The sequence below is a fragment of the Simochromis diagramma genome, unplaced genomic scaffold, assembly GCF_900408965.1.
Source record: "Simochromis diagramma unplaced genomic scaffold, fSimDia1.1 OVJJ01000304.1, whole genome shotgun sequence".
Lineage (NCBI taxonomy): Eukaryota > Metazoa > Chordata > Actinopteri > Cichliformes > Cichlidae > Simochromis > Simochromis diagramma.
Window position 1 is genome coordinate 7,355,106 of NW_024387030.1, and position 21,567 is coordinate 7,376,672.

Genomic DNA, 21,567 nt, shown 5'->3' on the forward strand with positions numbered 1-21,567 from the left:
AAGCCCACCGACAGTCAGGGTGTCCACCACTATAAGCGCCAACAATGGGCATCCAAATGTGGTCTGAGAAATCACATGTTCTTTTAAATAACATGTGTGTGCATTGCTTAACTGGAGAACACCAGGCACCAGGATGCACTATAGGAGGAAGTGTGATCTGTTTGGGAAACCTTGGGTCCTGGCATCCATGTGGATTCTACTTTGGCACTTACCACCTACCTGAGCATTGTTGCAGACTTTTCGTAGAAACGTTATTCCCTATTCGCTGTGGCCTCTTTCAGCAGGATAATGTGTTCTCCTGCAAAGCAAAAGTGGTTCAGAAATGGTTTGAGGAGCACAACAATGAGTTTGCAGTGTTGACTTTGTCTCCTAATTCTCCAGATTTCAATCCCATCAAAACATGTGTGAGATGCGCTGGACAAACAAGTCTGATCCATGGATGTCCCACCTTACAACTTACAGGAATTGAATGATACAGCAGGACACTTTCAGAGATCGAATGGAGTCCATGTCTCAACTGTTCAGGGCTGTTTTACCAGCAAAAAATGGGACCAACCAATATCAGGCAAGTTTTTTTCCTGATTGATGTAGTCCTGCTGAAGACAATTCCAGGTCTATATTAAAGGGCAGGAAGAATAAGTCTGAGTTACAGCAGGATGATTATGTTAGTTTAAATGAATCAACACCCCCAAGAATCCTTGAGGGGGGCGGTGTGGCAGCAATTTTCCACACCAGCTTATTAACCAACCACAGACCAAGACAGAGTTTTAATTCATTTCAATTCAATTCAATTCATTTCAATTCAATTCAATTCAATTCAATTCAATTCAATTCAATTCAATTCAATTTTATTTATATAGCACCAAATCACAACAAAAGTCGCCTCAAGGCGCTTCATAGATACAGAGAAAAACCCAACAATCATATGACCCCCTATGAGCAAGCACTTTGGCGACAGTGGGAAGGAAAAAACTCCCTTTTAACAGGAAGAAACCTCCGGCAGAACCAGGCTCAGGGAGGGGCGGGGCCATCTGCTGCGACTGGTTGGGGTGATAGAAGGAAGACGGGATAAAAGACATGCTGTGGAAGAGAGACAGAGGTTAATAACAGATATGATTCAATGCAGAGATGTCTATTAACACATAGTGAGTGAGAAAGGTGACTGGAAAGGAAAAACTCAATGCATCATGGGAATCCCCCGGCAGCCTACGTCTATTGCAGCATAACTAAGGGAGGATTCAGGGTCACCTGGTCCAGCCCTAACTATATGCTTTAGCAAAAAGGAAAGTTTTAAGCCTAATCTTAAAAGTAGAGATAGTGTCTGTCTCCGGAATCCAAACTGGAAGCTGGTTCCACAGAAGTAGGGGCCTGATGATTTCAAAGCCTGATGCTTAAACATGTTCACCCGGGCTGGAAAACCCCCAAAAAGCACTCTTATTTGTTCACATCTATCATCCACCTGGGCCTTACACAGAGTTTCTGTCTGATTTCTCAGACTTTTTATCTGATTTAGTGCTCAGTTCAGATAAAATAATTATTGTCGGTGATTTTAACATCCATGTAGAAGCTAAAAATGACAGCCTCAACAAGACATTTAATCTGTCATTAGACTCAATTGGCTTCTCTCAAAATGTAAAAGAACCCACCCACCACTTTAATCACACTCTAGATCTAGTTTTAACATATGACATAGAAACTGAACATTTAACAGCGTTTCCTGAAAACCTTATCTTTTCTAATCCTTTTCTAAGTACAATATTTGATTACACAGCAGTGGAGAGTAGACTTTATCCCAGTAGATGTCTTTCTGAAAGTGCTGTAACTAAATTTAAGGATATAATTCACTCACTGTTATCATCTTCAATGCCCTGTACCAACACTGAGCAGAGCAGCTATCTGAACACTGCTCCAACAGAGGTCGACCATCTTGTTAATAATTTTGCCTCCTCACTAAGTATGACTGGTTACTGTAGCTCATGAGAAAAAGAGATCCTCAAATTAAAAGTACTTGACACTGTGGTATAACTCTCAAACACACACCTTAAAGCAGATAACTTGTAAACTGGAGACGAAATGGCGTATAACAAAGAAGATCATCATCATCAGGCTGACAAAAAGTCAGAGCGCTGTTGACTCAACCGTTCCTTTAACGTTAACTAGTAATGACTTCAAGAACTTCTTCACAAATAAAATTTGAACTATTAGAGAAAAAAAATACTCATAATTGTCTCACAGATGTAACATTATCTACAGCTACTTTCAGTGCCATTAATATTCATATAGAGTCTTTTTCTGCAATTGATCTTTCTGAGTTAACTTCAGTAACTGCTTCCTCAAACCATCAACGTGTCTTTTAGACCCCATTCCTACAAGACTGCGCAAAGAAGTCCTGCCATTAATTAATGCTTCAATCTTGAACATGATCAACCTGTCTCTAGTAATCGGCTATGTACCACAGGCCTTCAAGCTGGCAGTAGTTAAACAGTTACTTAAAAAGCCTTCTCTTGACCCAGCAGTCTTTGCTAATTAGTCTCAGCTTTCTTTCATCTCAAAAATCCTTGAATGAGTAGTTGTCAAACAGCTAACAGATCATCTGCAGAGGAATGGCTTATTTGAAGAGTTTCAGTCATGTTTCAGAGCTCATCACAGCACAGAAACAGAATCTGCTTATAGCCTCCAGTGTTAGAGAGTAATGGAATACATGTACCGGCATCACATATTTAATACAAAATCTGAGTAAATGTATTTTGTTACAGTTACCATTTAAATGGGTGTCCCTCACCCCAACCGGTTGCGGCAGATGGCTATGGCGGGTTTTTTTGTGCCTCTATTCTGAGCGCACATAAAGAAAACTTGCAAGTGCAAATGTTGCATTTTGAGGAGAAAATGATTTTGAGCGAAGAAAAGTTTAATTTGAGCGAACAAAATTCATTGTTGTGTGCAAGAAATGTATTTCAGTGTTTGCTATTATCCATATACACACATAATAAAGGCCCCTCTCTTGCTCAGATCTCTGCTCTGTGTCCTCACAGACATCTGCAGACCTAAAAGCGAAACAACCTGAAACATGGAAACGTAGCTGGAGAGACTCTGGGGAAGATGAACAGGATGACCAACAGGCATGATACACAGAATGATACGCAGATGCTCCCACGAAGAACAGAGGTAACCATGCACTAAATATACACACAAGGTAACATGAAAATGGCACACAGGAGGGAGACACAGCTGAACCTAATTAGACAAGACAACAGTGAAGCAAAACCCAAAACACTGAACACTGGATGTGGGTGTTTTAAAAGAGGTAAAAGAGGAAATACAAGACAGAAAGCCACAATTCCCAGAATAAAACTTAAAACAAAAACAGAAAACACTGGGTCGCAGTGTAACTGCTGAAACTCTACTCTGAGCAGTGGTCAGGGTCAAGTGATGTTTCCAGTAACTCAGGTTATAATGTTTGGCTTTCTGAGTCAGGGTGAGAGTTGTTTTATTTGTTTGTTTTTAATTCTGTTTGTGCTGCTCATGTTTCGCTGATTTAACCTGATACATTTTCTGTTTTTTCCTCAAGATTCACATCATTTTAGTCCTCATTTCAAAGTCATTTGCCAATAGTTTTCTAACTCTGTTAAGCCAAGCCTGTCAGGCACTGTGACCATCAGTACCACAGGGAGTTGCTGGACTTAGTACCTTTAGAAACCTGGACAGCCTCCCAAACTCAGGAACTCCATCTTGACTCCAAGGCAGTAGATCTGGTTCTCAGTACACTTGATACACCAGTGATCTTCAGGCAGTAGATGCTGCAGATTATTACTGTGGGTTACCATGGTAGTGAAGTGTTTACACAATGATTCATGGTTGTATAAAAAATTCCTTCACTTTGGCTGAAGGCTGCAGGTGTAGAGTTTTCAACTGCAATCAGAATAACTAGAATAACCACTTAAACACAACACAAGTGTACCCCCACCCCCCCCACCCCCAACCTACAGACTTCATTTCAGCCACAGTGAAAGTTTTAAAAAGCTAAACGGGATAATAAGTGAACAATCAGCAATTTCCCATCAGCTCAAAAGTATTTTTCATTAAGGACATTGCAACTTAAGTTTAATAAATAACCACTGATGAACACTGATCCTGCTGTTTGTTAGAAAAATTCCAAACATCCCTGATCTTTTGTTACTGCAAAAACTGAAAAATATCTAAACAGTGTGAAGCTCAATAAGTATTTCTATTGATTCTGATCCTGTAATGAACTACTGAGATGATGGTCACTGATAACAGTGTTGACAGATTATATCACTTTGCATCTAGCAATCCCCCCAACCCGCCACTCCCCCCAGCTCTCTCTCTCTTTCTCTCTCTCTCTCTCTCTCTCTCTCTCTCTCTCTCTCTCTCTCACACACACACACACACACACACACACACACACACACACACACACACACACACACAGGTATTTGTTTGCAGGTTGTGTTTTGAATGCTTGCTGTGCTTCACTGATCCTAAAAATGTTTAAGAAGAACCAGTGAGGCACGTCTGTGCAGAGTCTCTGACAGTGAGATTTTTCATAATGATGATGATGTTACTGACTTCACTGCTCATCACAATCATGCTCAGACTTCAAGGTGATGAGTGATGTGGTTCTGTTATATTCTCTGTTATGTTTTACTTTACATCACACTGTCATTTTAACAAAGTAACATATTTTAATTTCCAGGATCAGATGCCAGTTCATCTGTGACTCAGTCTCCTGTGTTTAAAGCTGCTGCTTTGGGGGAGACGGTCTCTCTGAGCTGTACAGCCAGTAAAGGAGTTGACAATGATCTCAGCTGGTATCTACAGAAACCTGGACAGCCTCCCAAACTGCTGTTTTACCAAATCAGCAGCCGTGAATCTGATACTCCGAGTCATTTCAGCAGCAGTGGATCTGAGCCTGAGTTCACTCTGACAATCAATGGAGTTCAGGCTGCAGATGCAGGAGATTACTACTGTATGGGAGCATATACAGGTCCAGAGTTCACACAGTGATACAGAGTCGTACAAAAACCTCCCTCCGTTACTATTTGCAGTGTTGCAGCTGTGAGCCTCTGATACAGACTCTGACATGCATCACTGGTTCACTGAGTCCACTTTCAGAGGTGGAAAATAAAATATTTATTCATTCCTGATCACATCATTAAGAAGATTTTAAATTAAGTAACACTGTTTAGAATCTGTAACATATAATGCTTGTCTCACAACATTTCATGAAAAGGCTTTAAATTTGATTAATAAAATGTTAATATTAATTCTACAGTTGGCCAAAAAGCCACAAAGGGAGGCAAGAGAACATGTGGTGTTCTTTGATAATACTTTGAGTTAGATTTTTGCAGTATTAATTACTTGAGAAAACAAGACTGGATGGACTTAGAGGTTCAAAATTCAAGTCTTAGTCAAAACCAAATATTGAACCCAGACCCTGTACACAGTTTTTAACTTAAATATAAAATCACATACTTTGATTTGAATCAAACAATGATTGCATTTCATGCATGAAAATGTTGTTTTATCAGTTTCCTACCACAGGGTTGTAATCTGGTGTTAAAGTTGTATTTGGGAGGTGGGAAATTCAGCTGTAGTGGGGCAGCAGAGACTCAGCTACATTTTGAAATTTATAAGACCATGTTACATTCATAATGGCAATTTCCCAACTCCTCACCAGTATAAAGCTGGATTTTAGTTGGTATCTTTATCTTTTGTTTCAAAGGTCAATGACGATCGCTGACTTTGCACACAAATAAACTTTTAAAAGCTTCTCCCCAAGCACAAAACAAAAGCGATTTTTCATAAGCTGTGATTTTATTTTGTGTTTTTACTTTTTTTACACCATATTTTTAAAGTCAACATGGTTAATATTAGCTGATAAACTTAGCATGCACATCATTAGAAAGTCAAATGTTTGCAGAAATATCGCAACAGCAGAAACATGTAGCTTCATCAAACTATAAAAGACATCATATGCAGACAGGAAGTGTTGCTGAAGCTCTACTCTGAGCAGTGGTCAGGGTCCAGGGTTTGAGTGACGGGGCTCTGTCCACTCAGACTGGCCTCACAGCTCACTGAGCCTGCCTTCCTCCACTGGTCTGCAGAGAGGCTCAGGGTGCTGCTCCAGCTGTAGCTGCCGTCTGTCCCCAAGACTTCCAGGCTGCTTGAAACCCCTGAGGATGTGCTAGTGCCCCCCACCTTCCAGCCCAGCTTCCAGTTTGAGGGGAAACCCCCGGTGGCCAAACACACCACAGTGGCACTACTCTGTTTGTCTTCCTCTTTGGATGGACAGTGAGGGTGGGCCTCACCACACCCACTCTGAACAAACCTCTAACCCCTGAAAATGAACCTTTTCTTATGTAAAACATCACAGTACACCTGATTAAATGCAGAAGAATATTTACCTAAAGTGACTTAAAATTATTTAATGAATTTAAATCGTGATTATCATAATTGTATCTTTAGTTATACGAACCGAAAGACAAAACGTAATTTTCACATCACACATATTTATTTAAATATAAAGAACACTGTTTAACACAGCAACTAGAAAGGATTCAAAAAATAATGAATTATGAGACTATGACAATATAATTAACAACTATACAGATATATTGTATTTGTTGATAGCAAAATCAAAAAGTAAACATGCAAACCAGGGTGCCATTTTAATCCAGGTGTTAAAAATATGTAAATATTTCCAATATATTTTTCTCTATTCCATAAAATCTTTAAAGGTATTAATCTAAACAATTTTTCTCTTTTTTTTTGTGCCCCAAAGTTTCCTTCAGTGTGTTGAGAGCAGAGAAATGATTTCCATAGAGAGGAGGCTTTGCATCATCAGCTGATCCTCCAGAGAACTGAGAAGGTTTATAGTCCTGTGACTTCAACACTGCAGGACTCACATCTGTCAGTCAACACAGCAGAAAGCACAACCACCATGACTCTCATCACCATCCTCATCTGGACGCTGACCTGCTGCTGTTTTACAGGTTCATTCACTCAGCAACATTTCAAACATGATGTGCTGCTTTTTCTCTCATTGATTTCTGCTGATAAATGAATGATTTGTTTTTGTCTGCAGGATGCAGCGGTCAGGTGACTGTGACTCAACCTCCAGTACTGACATCTACTCCTGGAAACACTGTCACTCTGACCTGTAGGACCAGCCAAGCTGTTCACAGATTTGATGATGGTGATGATGCTATGTACTGGTATCAACAGAAATCTGGACAGGCTCCAAAGCTCCTAATAAAATTTGTGAAAACACTTCAGTCAGGAACGCCAACTCGATTTAGTGGCAGTGGAAGCAGTTCTGACTTCTCTATGACCATCAGTGGAGTTCAGGCTGAAGATGCAGCAGTTTATTATTGTAAGAGTCAACATTACATAAACAGTGCTTGGGTGTTCACACAGTGATTTGTAGTCGTACAAAAACCTCCCTCAGTCAGACTGCAGAGACACTGAGCTGTTACAGCAGGAACTGACTGCAGCTGCTGAAGAGGAAGAAACTCTGACACAGACCAGTGAACACAGTAACTTCACCAAGCACTAAATACTCATCTACACTTCTTTGGGGGAATTTTTAAACATCTGGTTACACCAATTCACAGTTTTCTTGTTGCATTCCCCTAATCGTTACATTACATTCAGATTTTATTGTTTGTTTTTGTATTTTTTAAGCTTTATATTCCCAATATCATCCCATGAAGATCAGTAAAGCTTGATCGAAGCTTTAACTTGTTGTTGTCAACACTTTTTAGCAGTGTTCTCTCTCACACAAAGTTTTCTTCAAAAATCATATTGATCATATTGTTCCTTTTACTTTTCCCACTGTGAGTTCATGCCCAGCTTCTCTGATCTTTGCATTACTACAGATCTACTTTCAACCAATTCTCTTGGCTTTGCGTCGGAGTGCTGCTGTATCAGTAGTTCTCTTAGTACAACACCTGAAGTACCAAAAGGACAAGCTGTGGTTATCGCAATAAGCTCATGTTGACTATTGTGGGTGTCAGTCTGTCATATGTAAGGAATCATGATCTCGTCATCAGATCATGATGAGATTGGACTTAATAACCTTTCCTGCACTGGACACCAGGTTCCTTCTTTGGTTTTTTGGGTTACGTCATGTGGATAAAACATGTGCACGTGACAAAACGAAAAAAGAAGTTTAATAGATCATAACAAGTTTAGGTAGTATGTTTTGCCAGCACACCAAAGCCATGTTCCTGTTTGGGTTTTGTTCCTAAAACAACTTGATTGATTGTCAGCAGATGAAAACACTGTAATGTCACTTTTTTCATTTAGTGCGACTGCATTTGCAGCCATCACACACACAGGCAGACATTATTTACTTGCTATGCAAAAGGACTGTAAGAAGTTCTGAATTTACACCAATCAGGCATATCATTATAACCAATGACAGGGAAAGTGAATAACACTGATTATCTCTTCTCCTTATCTTATCTCACAGTTTGTTGTGTGTGTGGCTGCATAGCCACAGACCAGTCAGGGTGCCCACCACTAAAAGCACCAAGAATGGGCATCCGAATGTGGTCTGATTAATCACATGTTCTTTTAAATAACATGTGTGTGCATTGCTTAACTGGAGAACACAAGGCACCAGGATGCACTATAGGAGGAAGTGTGATCTGTTTGGGAAACCTTGGGTCCTGGCATCCATGTGGATTCTACTTTGGCACTTACCACCTACCTGAGCATTGTTGCAGACTTTTCGTAGAAATGTTATTTCCTATTCGCTGTGGCCTCTTTCAGCAGGATAATGTGTTCTCCTGCAAAGCAAAAGTGGTTCAGAAATGGTTTGAGGAGCACAACAATGAGTTTGCAGTGTTGACTGATGAGTTTGTTTCTCCAGATTTTAATCCCAACAAAACATGTGTAGATGCGCTGGATAAACATGGATCACATGAATCACAATCCATGGATGCCCAACCTTACAACTTACAGGAATTGAATGATACAGCAGGACACTTTCAGAGATCTAATGGAGTCCATGTCTCAACTGTTAAGGGCTGTTTTACCAGCAAAAATGGGACCAACAAATAGCAGGCAAGTTTTTTTTATCTGATTTAGTGCTCAGATAAAATAATTATTGTGGGTGATTTTAACATCCATGTAGATGCTAAAAATGACAAACTCAACAAGACATTTAATCTGTCATTAGACTCAATTGGCTTCTCTCAAAATGTAAAAGAACCCACCCACCACTTTAATCACACTCTAGATCTTGTTTTAACATGTGGCATAGAAACTGAACATTTAACAGTGTTTCCTGAAAACCTTATCTGGTCTAATCCTTTTCTAAGTACAATAATTACATTACACAGCAGTGGAGAGTAGACTTTATCACAGTAGATGTCTTTCTGAAAGTGCTGTAACTAAATTTAAGAATATAATTACCTCTCTGTTATCATCTTCAATGCCCTGTACCAACATAGAGCAGAGCAGCTATCTGAACGCTGCTCCAACAGAGGTACACAGAATGATAGGCAGACGCTCTGACGAAGAACAGAGGTAAACACGCACTAAATATACAGACAAAACTAACAAGAAAATGGCAGACAGGAGGGAGACACAGCTGAACCTAATTAGACAAGACAACAGTGAAGCAAAACCCAAAACACTGAACACTGGATTTGGGTGTTTTAAAAGAGGTAAAAGAGAAAATACAAGACAGAAAGCCACAATTCTCAGAATAAAACTTAAAACAAAAACAGAAAACACTGGGTCGCAGTGTAACTGCTGAAGCTCTACTCTGAGCAGTGGTCAGGGTCAAGTGATGTTTCCAGTAACTCAGGTTATAATGTTTGGCTTTCTGAGTCAGGGTGAGAGTTTTTTTTTATTTGTTTATTTTTAATTCTGTTTGTGCTGCTCATGTTTCTCTGATTTAACCTGATACATTTTCTGTTTTTTTCCTCAAGATTCACATCATTTTAGTCCTCATTTCAAAGTAATTTGGCAACAGTTTTCTAACTCTGTTAAGCCAAGCCTGTAAGGGACTGTGACCGTCAGCACCACAGGGAGTTGCTGGACTTAGTACCTTTAGAAACCTGGACAGCCTCCCAAACTCAGGAACTCCATCTTGACTCCAAGGCAGTAGATCTGGTTCTCAGTACACTTTATCCACCAGTGATCTTCAGGCAGTAGATGCTGCAGATTATTACTGTGGGTTACCATGGTAGTAAAGTGTTTACACAATGATTCATGGCTGCATAAAAAAAATTTTCACTTTGGCTGAAGGCTGCAGGTGTAGAGTGTTCAACTGCAATCAGAATAACTAGAATAACCACTTAAACACAATACAAGTGTACAAGTGATTTACATATTTGATTATGAGCACACTAACTAAGATACATTCTACACTCACATTTTGAGCTTTTATTTTCTAGATCTCTTCATGGTTTTAATTTCAAGTAAAACATTTATTTACTGAATCAAACTCAAGTTATTTATTTTTCCGCAAGAGTAAAATTTGGAGATATCGTCTTCCTGCTAAAAGATGTAAATACATGACCACAAGCTTCTTTCAGCTTTTCCATTAATTTCAAAAGATGAACACATATTTGATTTGTCCCAGATGTTCAGGCCAGATGCAGCCCTGCCGTTTTCATCTCCGCCCAGACTTGATTTTTCATGTGTTAGGCAAACAGGTTCATTTATAGTACACAACACTGAAATTATAGAACAATTATATTTAAAAATAAGACAGAATGCTTAATAATATGGATCACTGCAAGCTTTATTGGCAAAAGTATGAATCATTAATATGGCAGTTATTAGGCACACTCACATCCAGCTGCTACACATGTCACTGTGTAAGTTACTGTTATCAAATAACTTCATCTGCAAACTTTCAAACTCATATTGATCAGAGCAGCAGGGATGTATCTCCTGCTCCCCCACACTAAGCTCCTGTCCTGGACTTCAGCAGCCCCTCTAGCCCTCACACCGGTTCTTGCGGAAGGACTTGGACTGCCAGTAGTCATGATGGTTCACCCTGCAGGAGAACACCTCTGCGTTCATCCAGTTGTCTTGGCTCAGCATCAGGGTGCTGCTGCTGCTGTAGCGACTACTCTTCTCTTCTTCTAAGCTGTTCAGGACCCCCTCTGTCACCTCTGTGCCATCTACTTCCCATCTCACTTCAGCTCCCTGAGGAGAGTAGCTGGTCAGCAGGCAGGCCAGTGTGACTGGGCCTCCAGAGAGCTTCTCAGAGGATGGTTGGAGCAGAGAGACTGAGGGTCTGACCATGGGGCCAGCTGGAGGAAAGATCACAGACACACAACGATAGATTAACCTCTACTGCAGGACAGATAGCTGACACGAGACAGTTATGATCCATGACAGAGATTAACAGGCCTGTGGATTAACTGTATGATGATATTGTGATATAACAGAGGAGAGAAACTTAGAAATTGGAGGATAAAAGGTTTTAAAAAAGTATAAATAATTAGTGAACGTACCGCTGTATTTGTTTTCATGATGATAAAATTGAAATGTGTACAGGAAACATTAAAGTTTGTCATCTGTTTGTTTCACTTCCTTTTCATCACATCAGACTAACGAACTGTAAACTCAACCGTTAAAGTGCATCTGTACGAAAACTAATTCATTTAGTCAACAGCATAAAATGTTATATCCAACATGGTGCCAAACATTTCAGTGGAAGTCATCATATCATATTTTCACTAACAGCTTTACACAGTTATGATACATGACAGAGATTAACAGCACTGTGGATTAACTGTGCGCATGATACTGTGATCAGAGGAGAGGAGGTAATAAATAGGAGAACCTAACACTTTAATTTAATTGTGTTTTTACACTCAATTAAAATCTTTGTAAAAGTTACAATAATTTAGAGTAAATGTCTTGTTGTTACAGTTATATTCTTGATGGAAAACAAACAGAGCTGGTCTTTGTCATCTGTTTGTTTCACTTCCTTTTTACTACATCAGACCAACAAACTATAAACTCAGCGATGAAATCATTAATCTGCAAATAATCAAATGATCTTTAAGACATGAACGATATTATGCTGCTAACTGTTTGTATAAATAAATAAGATCAAAGATTCCTTTTGCTATATTTTCAGTCTCAGATTTTGTGAAAAAAATATTTATTCACAGATAAATACAAAAAAACCTTTACTTAAAGCAGATTAACTCAATACATTTCAATTTTCAGGACTATATAAACACGATATATAAACATGATATACTGTATACTGATATGATAATACTGTATTATATATTTAAACTCTTCTGATACCAAGTTTTCAGTATCAGCCACTATGACCAAACCCAATCACATCATGTAAAACACCCAGAATAAAATTTTGTTTAAAACATTCTGATGACATATTACACTTATAATATAAGTAATATGTAATAGTATAATATTTTGTAGTAATGAGGAGATTTAGATACTTACAGTGAATGATGAGTTTGGTTCCTCCACCAAAAGTCCACCACAGTGATACAAACTCATTAAGTGGCCGTACAAAAACCTCCCACACTCTGATCAAGCATCTAACCCTTGAAAATCTGCTCTTTTTCCCCAGTAAACTTCTAAGTTTACAAGCAAAAGCATTTGCCATCAAATACATGTAACTATATATATATTTTAAAAAAAATTATGATCATTTTCATCATTTTTCCTCTGCTGGTTGATCCAAGAAAGTAAAATATATACTTACCAACAAATGTGGCATTTTAAACCAGATGTTAAAAAAACTGCTCTCATCTTTCCTGAACTATTTGTCTGTATTCTGTTAGAATCATAATTATGTCATAATAATTCATTTAGATACCAAAAGTATTCCTTCTCGCATTGTTTTGTTGTATGTTGAGAGCAGAGAAATCATCTCCACAGAGAGGAGGTTTTGCATCATCAGCTGATCCTCCCACGAGAAAACAGAAAAAAAAAGCTAGTTGCTTTCATGGAAAAAAAATTTTTTTTGTTTTTTTTTTCCAAATAAAGCTGAATGAGAAAAGGATCAGCTTACACGTTTTAAGTACCTGTTCTGTTTCACAACAACAGATGTGTGTTTGCCTATATTTCAAATCAGTTCCATGTCTCTCTCTTATAATGTCTCTGGTGCAATGCAGGACCGAACCTAGCGGTGACCAATGTTCCCTCTGATTTTTCATGTGTCTGAACGAACACACAAACTCCCTGAGCGATCCCGTGGACCACTGTGAGCAACAGCAGATGTGTGCACTGGACTGTGGTCACGCCAGCATCAAATCCATCCAAGTTACATGGTTTATTAAAATAATCAAATTACAGCATTTATGTTAGACTACTTTTAATTAACTGCTTTAGCCCACTTACAATGAAAATTTGAAAAAATCTTGTTCATGACCTGTGTAATATATTAACACTATTGGAAGTAAAAATAACTTGAACTCCAATTTTGAAAACAGAACTTTTTTTTTTTTTCATAAAGCTCTGACTTGTATTATGAGTCTGTGGTCTGGGAGAGAGTCCTGTAACTCTCTGTCTGCAAAATACAGTATATAATGACCAATGCTGGGCAATTAATTATATAGTTATATAGTTTTTGCAAACAACAAAGTTTTTTGCAGCTGTTTACTTACAAATGCAGCCAAGACGTTTTTTTAAATAAACATTTCAAACTATTTACAGAACAATCAGCTGTTCTGCATCAAATTTGATGCCACACAAATTATTTGTGCCACTCCAAAAAATAATTTCTGTCCACTATGAGATAAAGAAGAACAACAGCCTGATACCTGCAGGCCTGAAAACAGGAGATGTATCACTGCTGTAACACCTGTAGCACTCAGCAGTCACCTCATTGTTCTGACACACACAACAAAACTATTGACTACACTACACACTAACTACACAAGATTTGCGCTAAATGTCGCAAATCTCTCACATCTCAAAACACCGCCGTCACTCCTAAAGCTTCCCTCTTCCTAAACAGCTAAATGCCATTTTGCCATATCATTTTTTGATTGGGCGACATGGTACATTTTTCCACCAATAGGAAAGGCTGGGGTTTTTTTGGTCTTGTTTTTGCTCACAGGCGGAGAGTACTTTTGAGGCTTTCCTTATAAAAGGCCGTTTTTACCATTTCTTCCTGCAGTAAATATAAACAATGACAGTATTCAGGAAGAAAACCAAACATTGCATATATTTAATTTAAAATTCCTTGTGCTATATTTTCAGTCTCAGATTTTGTGAAAAAAAATATTTATTCACAGATAATAACATCTGTCGCCTTGAGGCAACTTTTGTTGTGATTTAGCGCTATATAAATAAAATTGAATTGAATTAGATAAATACAAAAACGTTAAATAAAATTGATCAAATCAAAGCATTATCTACATTTTCAGTACTATATAAACATTCAGTCATGATACTGTATTATACATTTAAACTCTACCGATACCAAGTTTTCAATATCAGCCACTATGACCAAACCCAATCAAATACACACATTATTTAAAACACCCAGAATAAAATCTTGTTTATATTCTCAGGACATATTTCAAATAGTAATAGTATAATATTTTGTAGTAATGAGGAGATTTAGATACTTACAGTGAATGATGAGTTTGGTTCCTCCACCAAAAGTCCACCACAGTGATACAAACTCATTAAGTGGCCGTACAAAAACCTCCCACACTCTGATCAAGCATCTAACCACTGAAAATTATCTTTTTTCTCCCCAGTAAACTTCACAGTTTAGAAAATATTTGACATAAAAGTGTTTGTGTTCAAATTGCTTTTAAAAAAAAATAATTTATGATCATTTTCATAATTTTTTATTGATCTAAAAAGTAAAATATACACTTACCAACCAATCTGCCATTTTAATCTAGATGTTGAAAGTTTTGATGTATTTTCCAGTATTTTGTTAGGATCAAAATCATCTCATAATAATTCATTTAGATATCAAAAAGTATTGCTTCTCACATTGCTTTGTTGTTTGTTGAGAGCAGAGAAATTATTTCCATAGAGAGGAGGCTTTGCAACGTCAGCTGATCCTCCAGAGAACTGAGAAGGTTTATAGCAGAAACCACAACCACCTTGACTCTTCACCGTCCTCATAGGTGCTGGATTGCTGCATTAATGGTCAGGATTACTACTGGACACCTATCCTATCACAACGTATTATTGTTCATACTGTTGAATGCACAAGGCATTCAGATTCATATCTGAATATGAAAATATATATTTTTTTTATATTTGTGGAATTAATCCAGAAAGATTTCAGTTGAAATAATTTGATTTCATCCAGAGAATATCTAGTTCAAAACCATGCAAATTACCATGATGGCACTTCGGTCCATTACACTGGAAACAGACATGTCACCCAGAGTGTAAAACAAACTAGTTATTGACGGGTATACAAAACAGACTTTAAATAGAAGAACCAATTTAATTCCACACATACTGTTAAGTGATTCAGAGCTGTGCTTACCAGTGGACGAATGGGATTCCAATTGAAGACGAGTCCAGAGAATCACCAGTTCATACGTGCACACACACACACACACACACACACACACACACACACACACACACACACACACACACACACACACACACACACACACAAACAGGTATTTGTTTGAAGGTTCTGTTTTGAATGCTTGCTGCGCTTCACTGATCCTAAACCAGTTTAAGAAGAACCAGCGAGAAACATCTGTGCAGAGTCTCTAACAGTGAGATTTTTCATAATGATGATGATGTTACTGACTTCACTGCTGATCACAATCATGCTCAGACTTCAAGGTGATGAGTGATGTGGTTCTGTTATATTCTCTGTTATGTTTTACTTTACATCACACTGTCATTTTAACAAAGTAACATATTTTAATTTCCAGGATCAGATGCCAGTTCATCTGTGACTCAGTCTCCTGTGTTTAAAGCTGCTGCTTTGGGGGAGACGGTCTCTCTGAGCTGTACAGCCAGTAAAGGAGTTGATGATGATCTCAGCTGGTATCTACAGAAACCTGGACAGCCTCCCAAACTGCTGTTTTACAAAATCAGCAGCCGTGAATCTGATACTCCGAGTCATTTCAGCAGCAGTGGATCTGAGCCTGAGTTCACTTTGACAATCAATGGAGTTCAGGCTGCAGATGCAGGAGATTACTACTGTATGGGAGCATATGTAGGACAGTGCACACAGTGATACAGAGTCGTACAAAAACCTCCCTCAGTTACTATTTGCAGTGTTGCAGCTGTGAGCTTCTGATACAGACTCTGACATGCATCACTGGTTCCCTGAGTCCACTTTCAGAGGTGGAAACTAAAATATGTATTCATTCCTGATCACATCATTAAGAAGATTTTAAATTAAGTAACACTGTTTAGAATCTGCAACATATTATCCTTATTTCACTACATTTTGTATTACTTCTAATTTGCTGTTGATAATATGGTAATATGAAAATACTTTTGTTTATACAGTACATTTTAAATCACAAAGTTATAAGGTGTTTCACATTTTAAATAAAATCAACTTATAAGAAATAAGTTTTTATATCACAGCATACATAAATACATATTTAAAACTAAATGGTGACAACAAAGGTCAAACTTAAACCACCACATGATCAGGATAACGAAAACTAGCAAAAATTGCAGAAAAATGTATTTGGTTAATTTTATTAATTTGATTAGTAAAATTTTAATATTAATTCTACAGTTTGCCAGAAGGCCACGAAGGGAAGCAAGAGAACATGTGTTGTTCTTTGATGATACTTTGAGTCAGATTTTTGCAGTATTAATTCCTTGAGAAAACCAGACTGGATGGGCTTAGAGGCTCAAAATCCAAGTCTTAGTCAAAAAACTTGCACAGAAAATTCATCTAGTCATCAAAACCAAATATTGAACCCAGACCCTGTACACAGTTTTTAACTTAATCATCTACTTTGATTTGAACTTAACAATGATTGCATTCCATACATGAACATGTTGTTTGTATTTGGTTTTTTTTCAGTTTCCTACCAGAGGGTTGGAATCAGGTGTTAAAGTTGGATTCGGGAGGTGGGAAGTTCAACTGTAGCAGGGCAGCGACTTTACATTTTGCAACATATAAGACCATATTACATTCGTGATGGAAAATTTTCCAACTCTTCACCAGTATAAAGCTGGATTTTAGTTGGTATTTTTATCTTTTGTTTCAAAGGTCAATGACGATCGCTGACTTTGCACACAAATAAACTTTTAAAAGCTTCTCCCCAAGAACAAAACAAAAGTGATTTTTCTTAAGCTGTGATTTTATTTTGTGATTTTTACTTTTATTACACCCTTTTTTAAAGTCGACATGGATAATATTAGCTGATAAACTTAGCATGCACATCAATAGAAAGTCAAATGTTTGCAGAAATATCGCAACAGCAGAAACATGTAGCTTCATCAAACTATAAAACACATCATATGCAGACAGGAAGTGTTGCTGAAGCTCTATGCTGAGCAGTGGTCAGGGTCCAGGGTTTGAGTGACGGGGCTCTGTCCACTCAGACTGGCCTCACAGCTCACTGAGCCCGCTTTCTTCCACTGGTCTGCAGAGAGGCTCAGGGTGCTGCTCCAGCTGTAGCGGCCGTCTGTCCCCAAGACCTCCAGGCTGTTTGAAACCCCTGAGGATGTGCTGGTGCTCCCCACCTTCCAGCCCAAATTCCAGTTTGAGGGGAAACCCCCGGTGGCCAAACACACCACAGTGGCACTACTCTGTTTGTCTTCCTCTTTGGATGGAGGGAGGACTGTGAGGGTGGGCCTCACCACACCCGCTGGAGGAGAAAAGGTTGAAGATAATCGAGAAAAGAGATACAAATGTACAAACATAGGAATAAATATATATTTAGTGATTATTGATCAAACCTTTATTTTTTCATGATGTTTTACAGTTAATAACTTGACCCTGTGATAATTTTCTTATTTGAAACTGACAAAGCTAAAGCACTCATGAGAATACAGTTAAAACTTCACATCTGTTTCTTTCACTTCCTTTAAACTTCATTTAAAATTGATCAACCATGAACACAAAATTGATCTAAATATACTGAGTTAATTTCTTTTTTCTAATATAAGTCGACAAAACATAATTCAATATTTGTTTTTATTTTATAATTCATGAGTAAAAATACATTTTAAATCAAAGTCAGCTAAAACGTTACTATCACAGATTTTATTATTGTAACCGGATAATATTTAAAGTGAAATGAACCCAAAAAACCATCAAAATTTGTTTTCTGTAAGTTCAGTTCCTTAAAAGACCGAATGAATATTGATTTAAGAAAAGTTTCTTCCAAAATGTTGCCATGACATTAATAATAATCACTGAATTTAATCAAAGTTCTGTTTAATAGATTGATTTAAATGCTTAATAAATACTATGTTTATCAAAAATTATGAATTTCTGGTACTTACAGCCAACGATGAGTTTAGTTCCTCCACCAAAAGTGTTCCACAGTGATACAAACTGATTAAGTGGCCGTACAAAAACCTCCTGCACTCTGAACAAACCTCTAACCACTGAAAATGAACCTTTTTTTTCAAGTAAAACATCACAGTACACCTGATTAAATGCATATGATGATTTGACTAAAGTGACTTAAAATTATTTAATGAATTTAAATCATAATTGTCATTACTGTATTTTGAGTATTAAGAACTGAACGACAAAACTGAATTTTCACATTACACATATAAATTTTTTAAAACACACAAAACACTGTTTAAAACAGCAACCAGAAATGCCTCAAAAAAGCATGAATTGTGACACTATGACAATATACTTAAGAACGTTATACAGCTATATTGTATTTATGATATCAAAATCAAAAATAAGCATACAGACCAGAGTGCCATTTTAATCCAGGTGTTAAAAATACGTAAATATGTTTCCAAATATGTTTTTCTCTATGGCATAAAATTATTAATGGTATTAATTCAATCAATTATTCTTCTGACTTTGTGCCTACGTTGCCCTCAGTGTGTTGAGAGCAGAGAAATCATTTCCATAGAGAGGAGGCTTTGCATCATCAGCTGATCCTCCAGAGAACTGAGAAGGTTTATAGTCCTGTGACTTCAACACTGCAGGACTCACATCTGTCAGTCAACACAGCAGAAAGCACAACCACCATGACTCTCATCACCATCCTCATCTGGACACTGACCTGCTGCTGTTTTACAGGTTCATTCACTCAGCAACATTTCAAACATGATGTGCTGCTTTTTCTCTCATTGATTTCTGCTGATAAATGAATGATTTGTTTTTGTCTGCAGGAGGCAGCGGTCAGGTGACTGTGACTCAACCTCCAGTAGTGACATTTACTCCTGGAAACACTGTCACTCTGACCTGTAGGACCAGCCAAGCTGTTCACAGATTTGATGATGGTGATGATGCTATGTACTGGTATCAACAGAAATCTGGACAGGCTCCAATGCTCCTAATAAAATGGGCAAAAACGCGTCAGTCAGGAACACCAACTCGATTTAGTGGCAGTGGAAGCAGCTCTGACTTCTCTATGACCATCAGTGGAGTTCAGGCTGAAGATGCAGCAGTTTATTATTGTCAGAGTTACCACAGCGGTGGGGTGTTCACACAGTGATTTGTAGTCGTACAAAAACCTCCCTCAGTCAGACTGCAGAGACACTGAGCTGTTACAGCAGGAACCGACTGCAGCTGCTGAAGAGGAAGAAACTCTGACACAGACCACTGAACACAGTAACTTCACCAAGCACTAAATACTCATCTACACTTCTTTGGGGGAATTTTTAAACATCTGGTTACACCAATTCGCAGTTTTCTTGTTACATTCCCCTAATAGTTACATTACATTCAGATTTTATTGTTTGTTTTTGTATTTTTTAAGCTTTATATTCCCAATATCATCCCATGAAGATCATTAAAGCTTGAACGAAGCTTTTACTTGTTGTTGTCAACACTTTTTAGCAGTGTTCTCTCTCACACAAAGTTTTCTTCAAAAATCATATTGATCAAATTGTTCGTTTTACTTTTCCCACTGTGAGTTCTTGCCCAGCTTCTCTGATCTTTGCATTACCACAGATCTACTTTCAACCAATTCTCTTGGCTTTGCGTCGGAGTGCTGCTGTATCAGTAGTTCTGTCAGTACAAAACCTGAAGTACCAAAAGGACAAGCTGTGGTTATCGCAATAAGCTCATGTTGACTATCGTGGATGTCAGTCTGTCATATGTAAGGAATCATGATCTCATCATCAGATCTTGATGAGATTAGACTTAATAACCTTTCCTGCACTGGACACCAGGTTCCTTCTTTGGTTTTTTGGGTTACGTCAGGTGGATAAAACATGTGCGTACGACAAAACGAAAAAAGAAGTTTAATAGATCATAACAAGTTTAGGTAGTATGTTTTGCCAGCACACCAAAGCCATGTTCCTGTTTGGGTTTTTTTCCTAAAACAACTTGATTGATTGTCAGCAGATGAAAACACTGCAATGTCACTTTTTTCATTTAGTGTGACTGCATTTGCAGCCATCACACACACAGGCAGACATAATTTACTTGCTATGCAAAAGGACTGTAAGAAGTTCTGAATTTACACCAATCAGGCATATCATTATAACCAATGACAGGGAAAGTGAATAACACTGATTATCTCTTCTCCTTATCTTATCTCACAGTTTGTTGTATGTGTGGCTGCATAGCCACAGGCCAGTCAGGGTGCCCACCACTAAAAGCACCAAGAATGGGCATCTGAATGTGGTCTGATTAATCACATGTTCTTTTAAATAACATGTGTGTGCATTACTTACCTGGAGAACACAAGGCACCAGGATGCACTATAGGAGGAAGTGTGATCTGTTTGGGAAACCTTGGGTCCTGGCATCCATGTGGATTCTACTTTGGCACTTACCTCCTACCTGAGCATTGTTGCAGACTTTTCGTAGAAATGTTATTCCCTATTCGCTGTGGCCTCTTTCAGCAGGATAATGTGTTCTCCTGCAAAGCAAAAGTGGTTCAGAAATGGTTTGAGGAGCACAACAATGAGTTTGCAGTTTTGACTGATGAGTTTGTTTCTCCAGATTTTAATCCCAACAAAACATGTGTAGATGCGCTGGATAAACATGGATCACATGAATCACAATCCATGGATGCCCAACCTTACAACTTACAGGAATTGAATGATACAGCAGGACACTTTCAGAGATCTAATGGAGTCCATGTCTCAACTGTTAAGGGCTGTTTTACCAGCAAAAATGGGACCAACAAATAGCAGGCAAGTTTTTTTTATCTGATTTAGTGCTCAGCTCAGATAAAATAATTATTGTGGGTGATTTTAACATCCATGTAGATGCTAAAAATGACAAACTCAACAAGACATTTAATCTGTCATTAGACTCAATTGGCTTCTCTCAAAATGTAAAAGAACCCACCCACCACTTTAATCACACTCTAGATCTTGTATTAACATGTGGCATAGAAACTGAACATTTAACAGTGTTTCCTGAAAACCTTATCTGGTCTAATCCTGTTCTAAGTACAATAATTGATTACACAGC

The 21,567-nt window shown here is 38.0% G+C and overlaps 1 long non-coding RNA gene and 5 gene segments (V, D, J or C); 4 read left to right on the forward strand and 2 right to left on the reverse strand.

Moving 5' to 3' along the window:
• The first annotated feature begins 4,524 nt into the window (after positions 1-4,524).
• Positions 4,525-5,250, forward strand: LOC120739703. The segment is given in 2 exon segments: positions 4,525-4,622; positions 4,715-5,250. Coding segments are annotated over 2 exon segments (366 nt in total).
• A 1,590-nt stretch (positions 5,251-6,840) lies between these two features.
• LOC120739693 lies at positions 6,841-7,870 on the forward strand. The segment is given in 2 exon segments: positions 6,841-7,013; positions 7,106-7,870. Coding segments are annotated over 2 exon segments (387 nt in total).
• Positions 7,871-9,724: 1,854 nt separating this feature from the next.
• On the forward strand, positions 9,725-16,386 carry LOC120739719. The gene is made up of 3 exons (XR_005697271.1): positions 9,725-9,866; positions 15,639-15,810; positions 15,903-16,386. It is a non-coding gene; the product is annotated as an uncharacterized LOC120739719 (long non-coding RNA).
• Positions 10,760-14,766, reverse strand: LOC120739710. The segment is given in 2 exon segments: positions 10,760-11,297; positions 14,614-14,766. A coding segment is annotated over 1 exon segment (312 nt).
• A 917-nt stretch (positions 16,387-17,303) lies between the features above and the next one.
• On the reverse strand, positions 17,304-19,166 carry LOC120739759. The segment is given in 3 exon segments: positions 17,304-17,810; positions 18,451-18,633; positions 19,130-19,166. Coding segments are annotated over 3 exon segments (543 nt in total).
• LOC120739700 lies at positions 18,981-20,296 on the forward strand. The segment is given in 2 exon segments: positions 18,981-19,216; positions 19,309-20,296. Coding segments are annotated over 2 exon segments (378 nt in total).
• Positions 20,297-21,567: the final 1,271 nt, after the last annotated feature.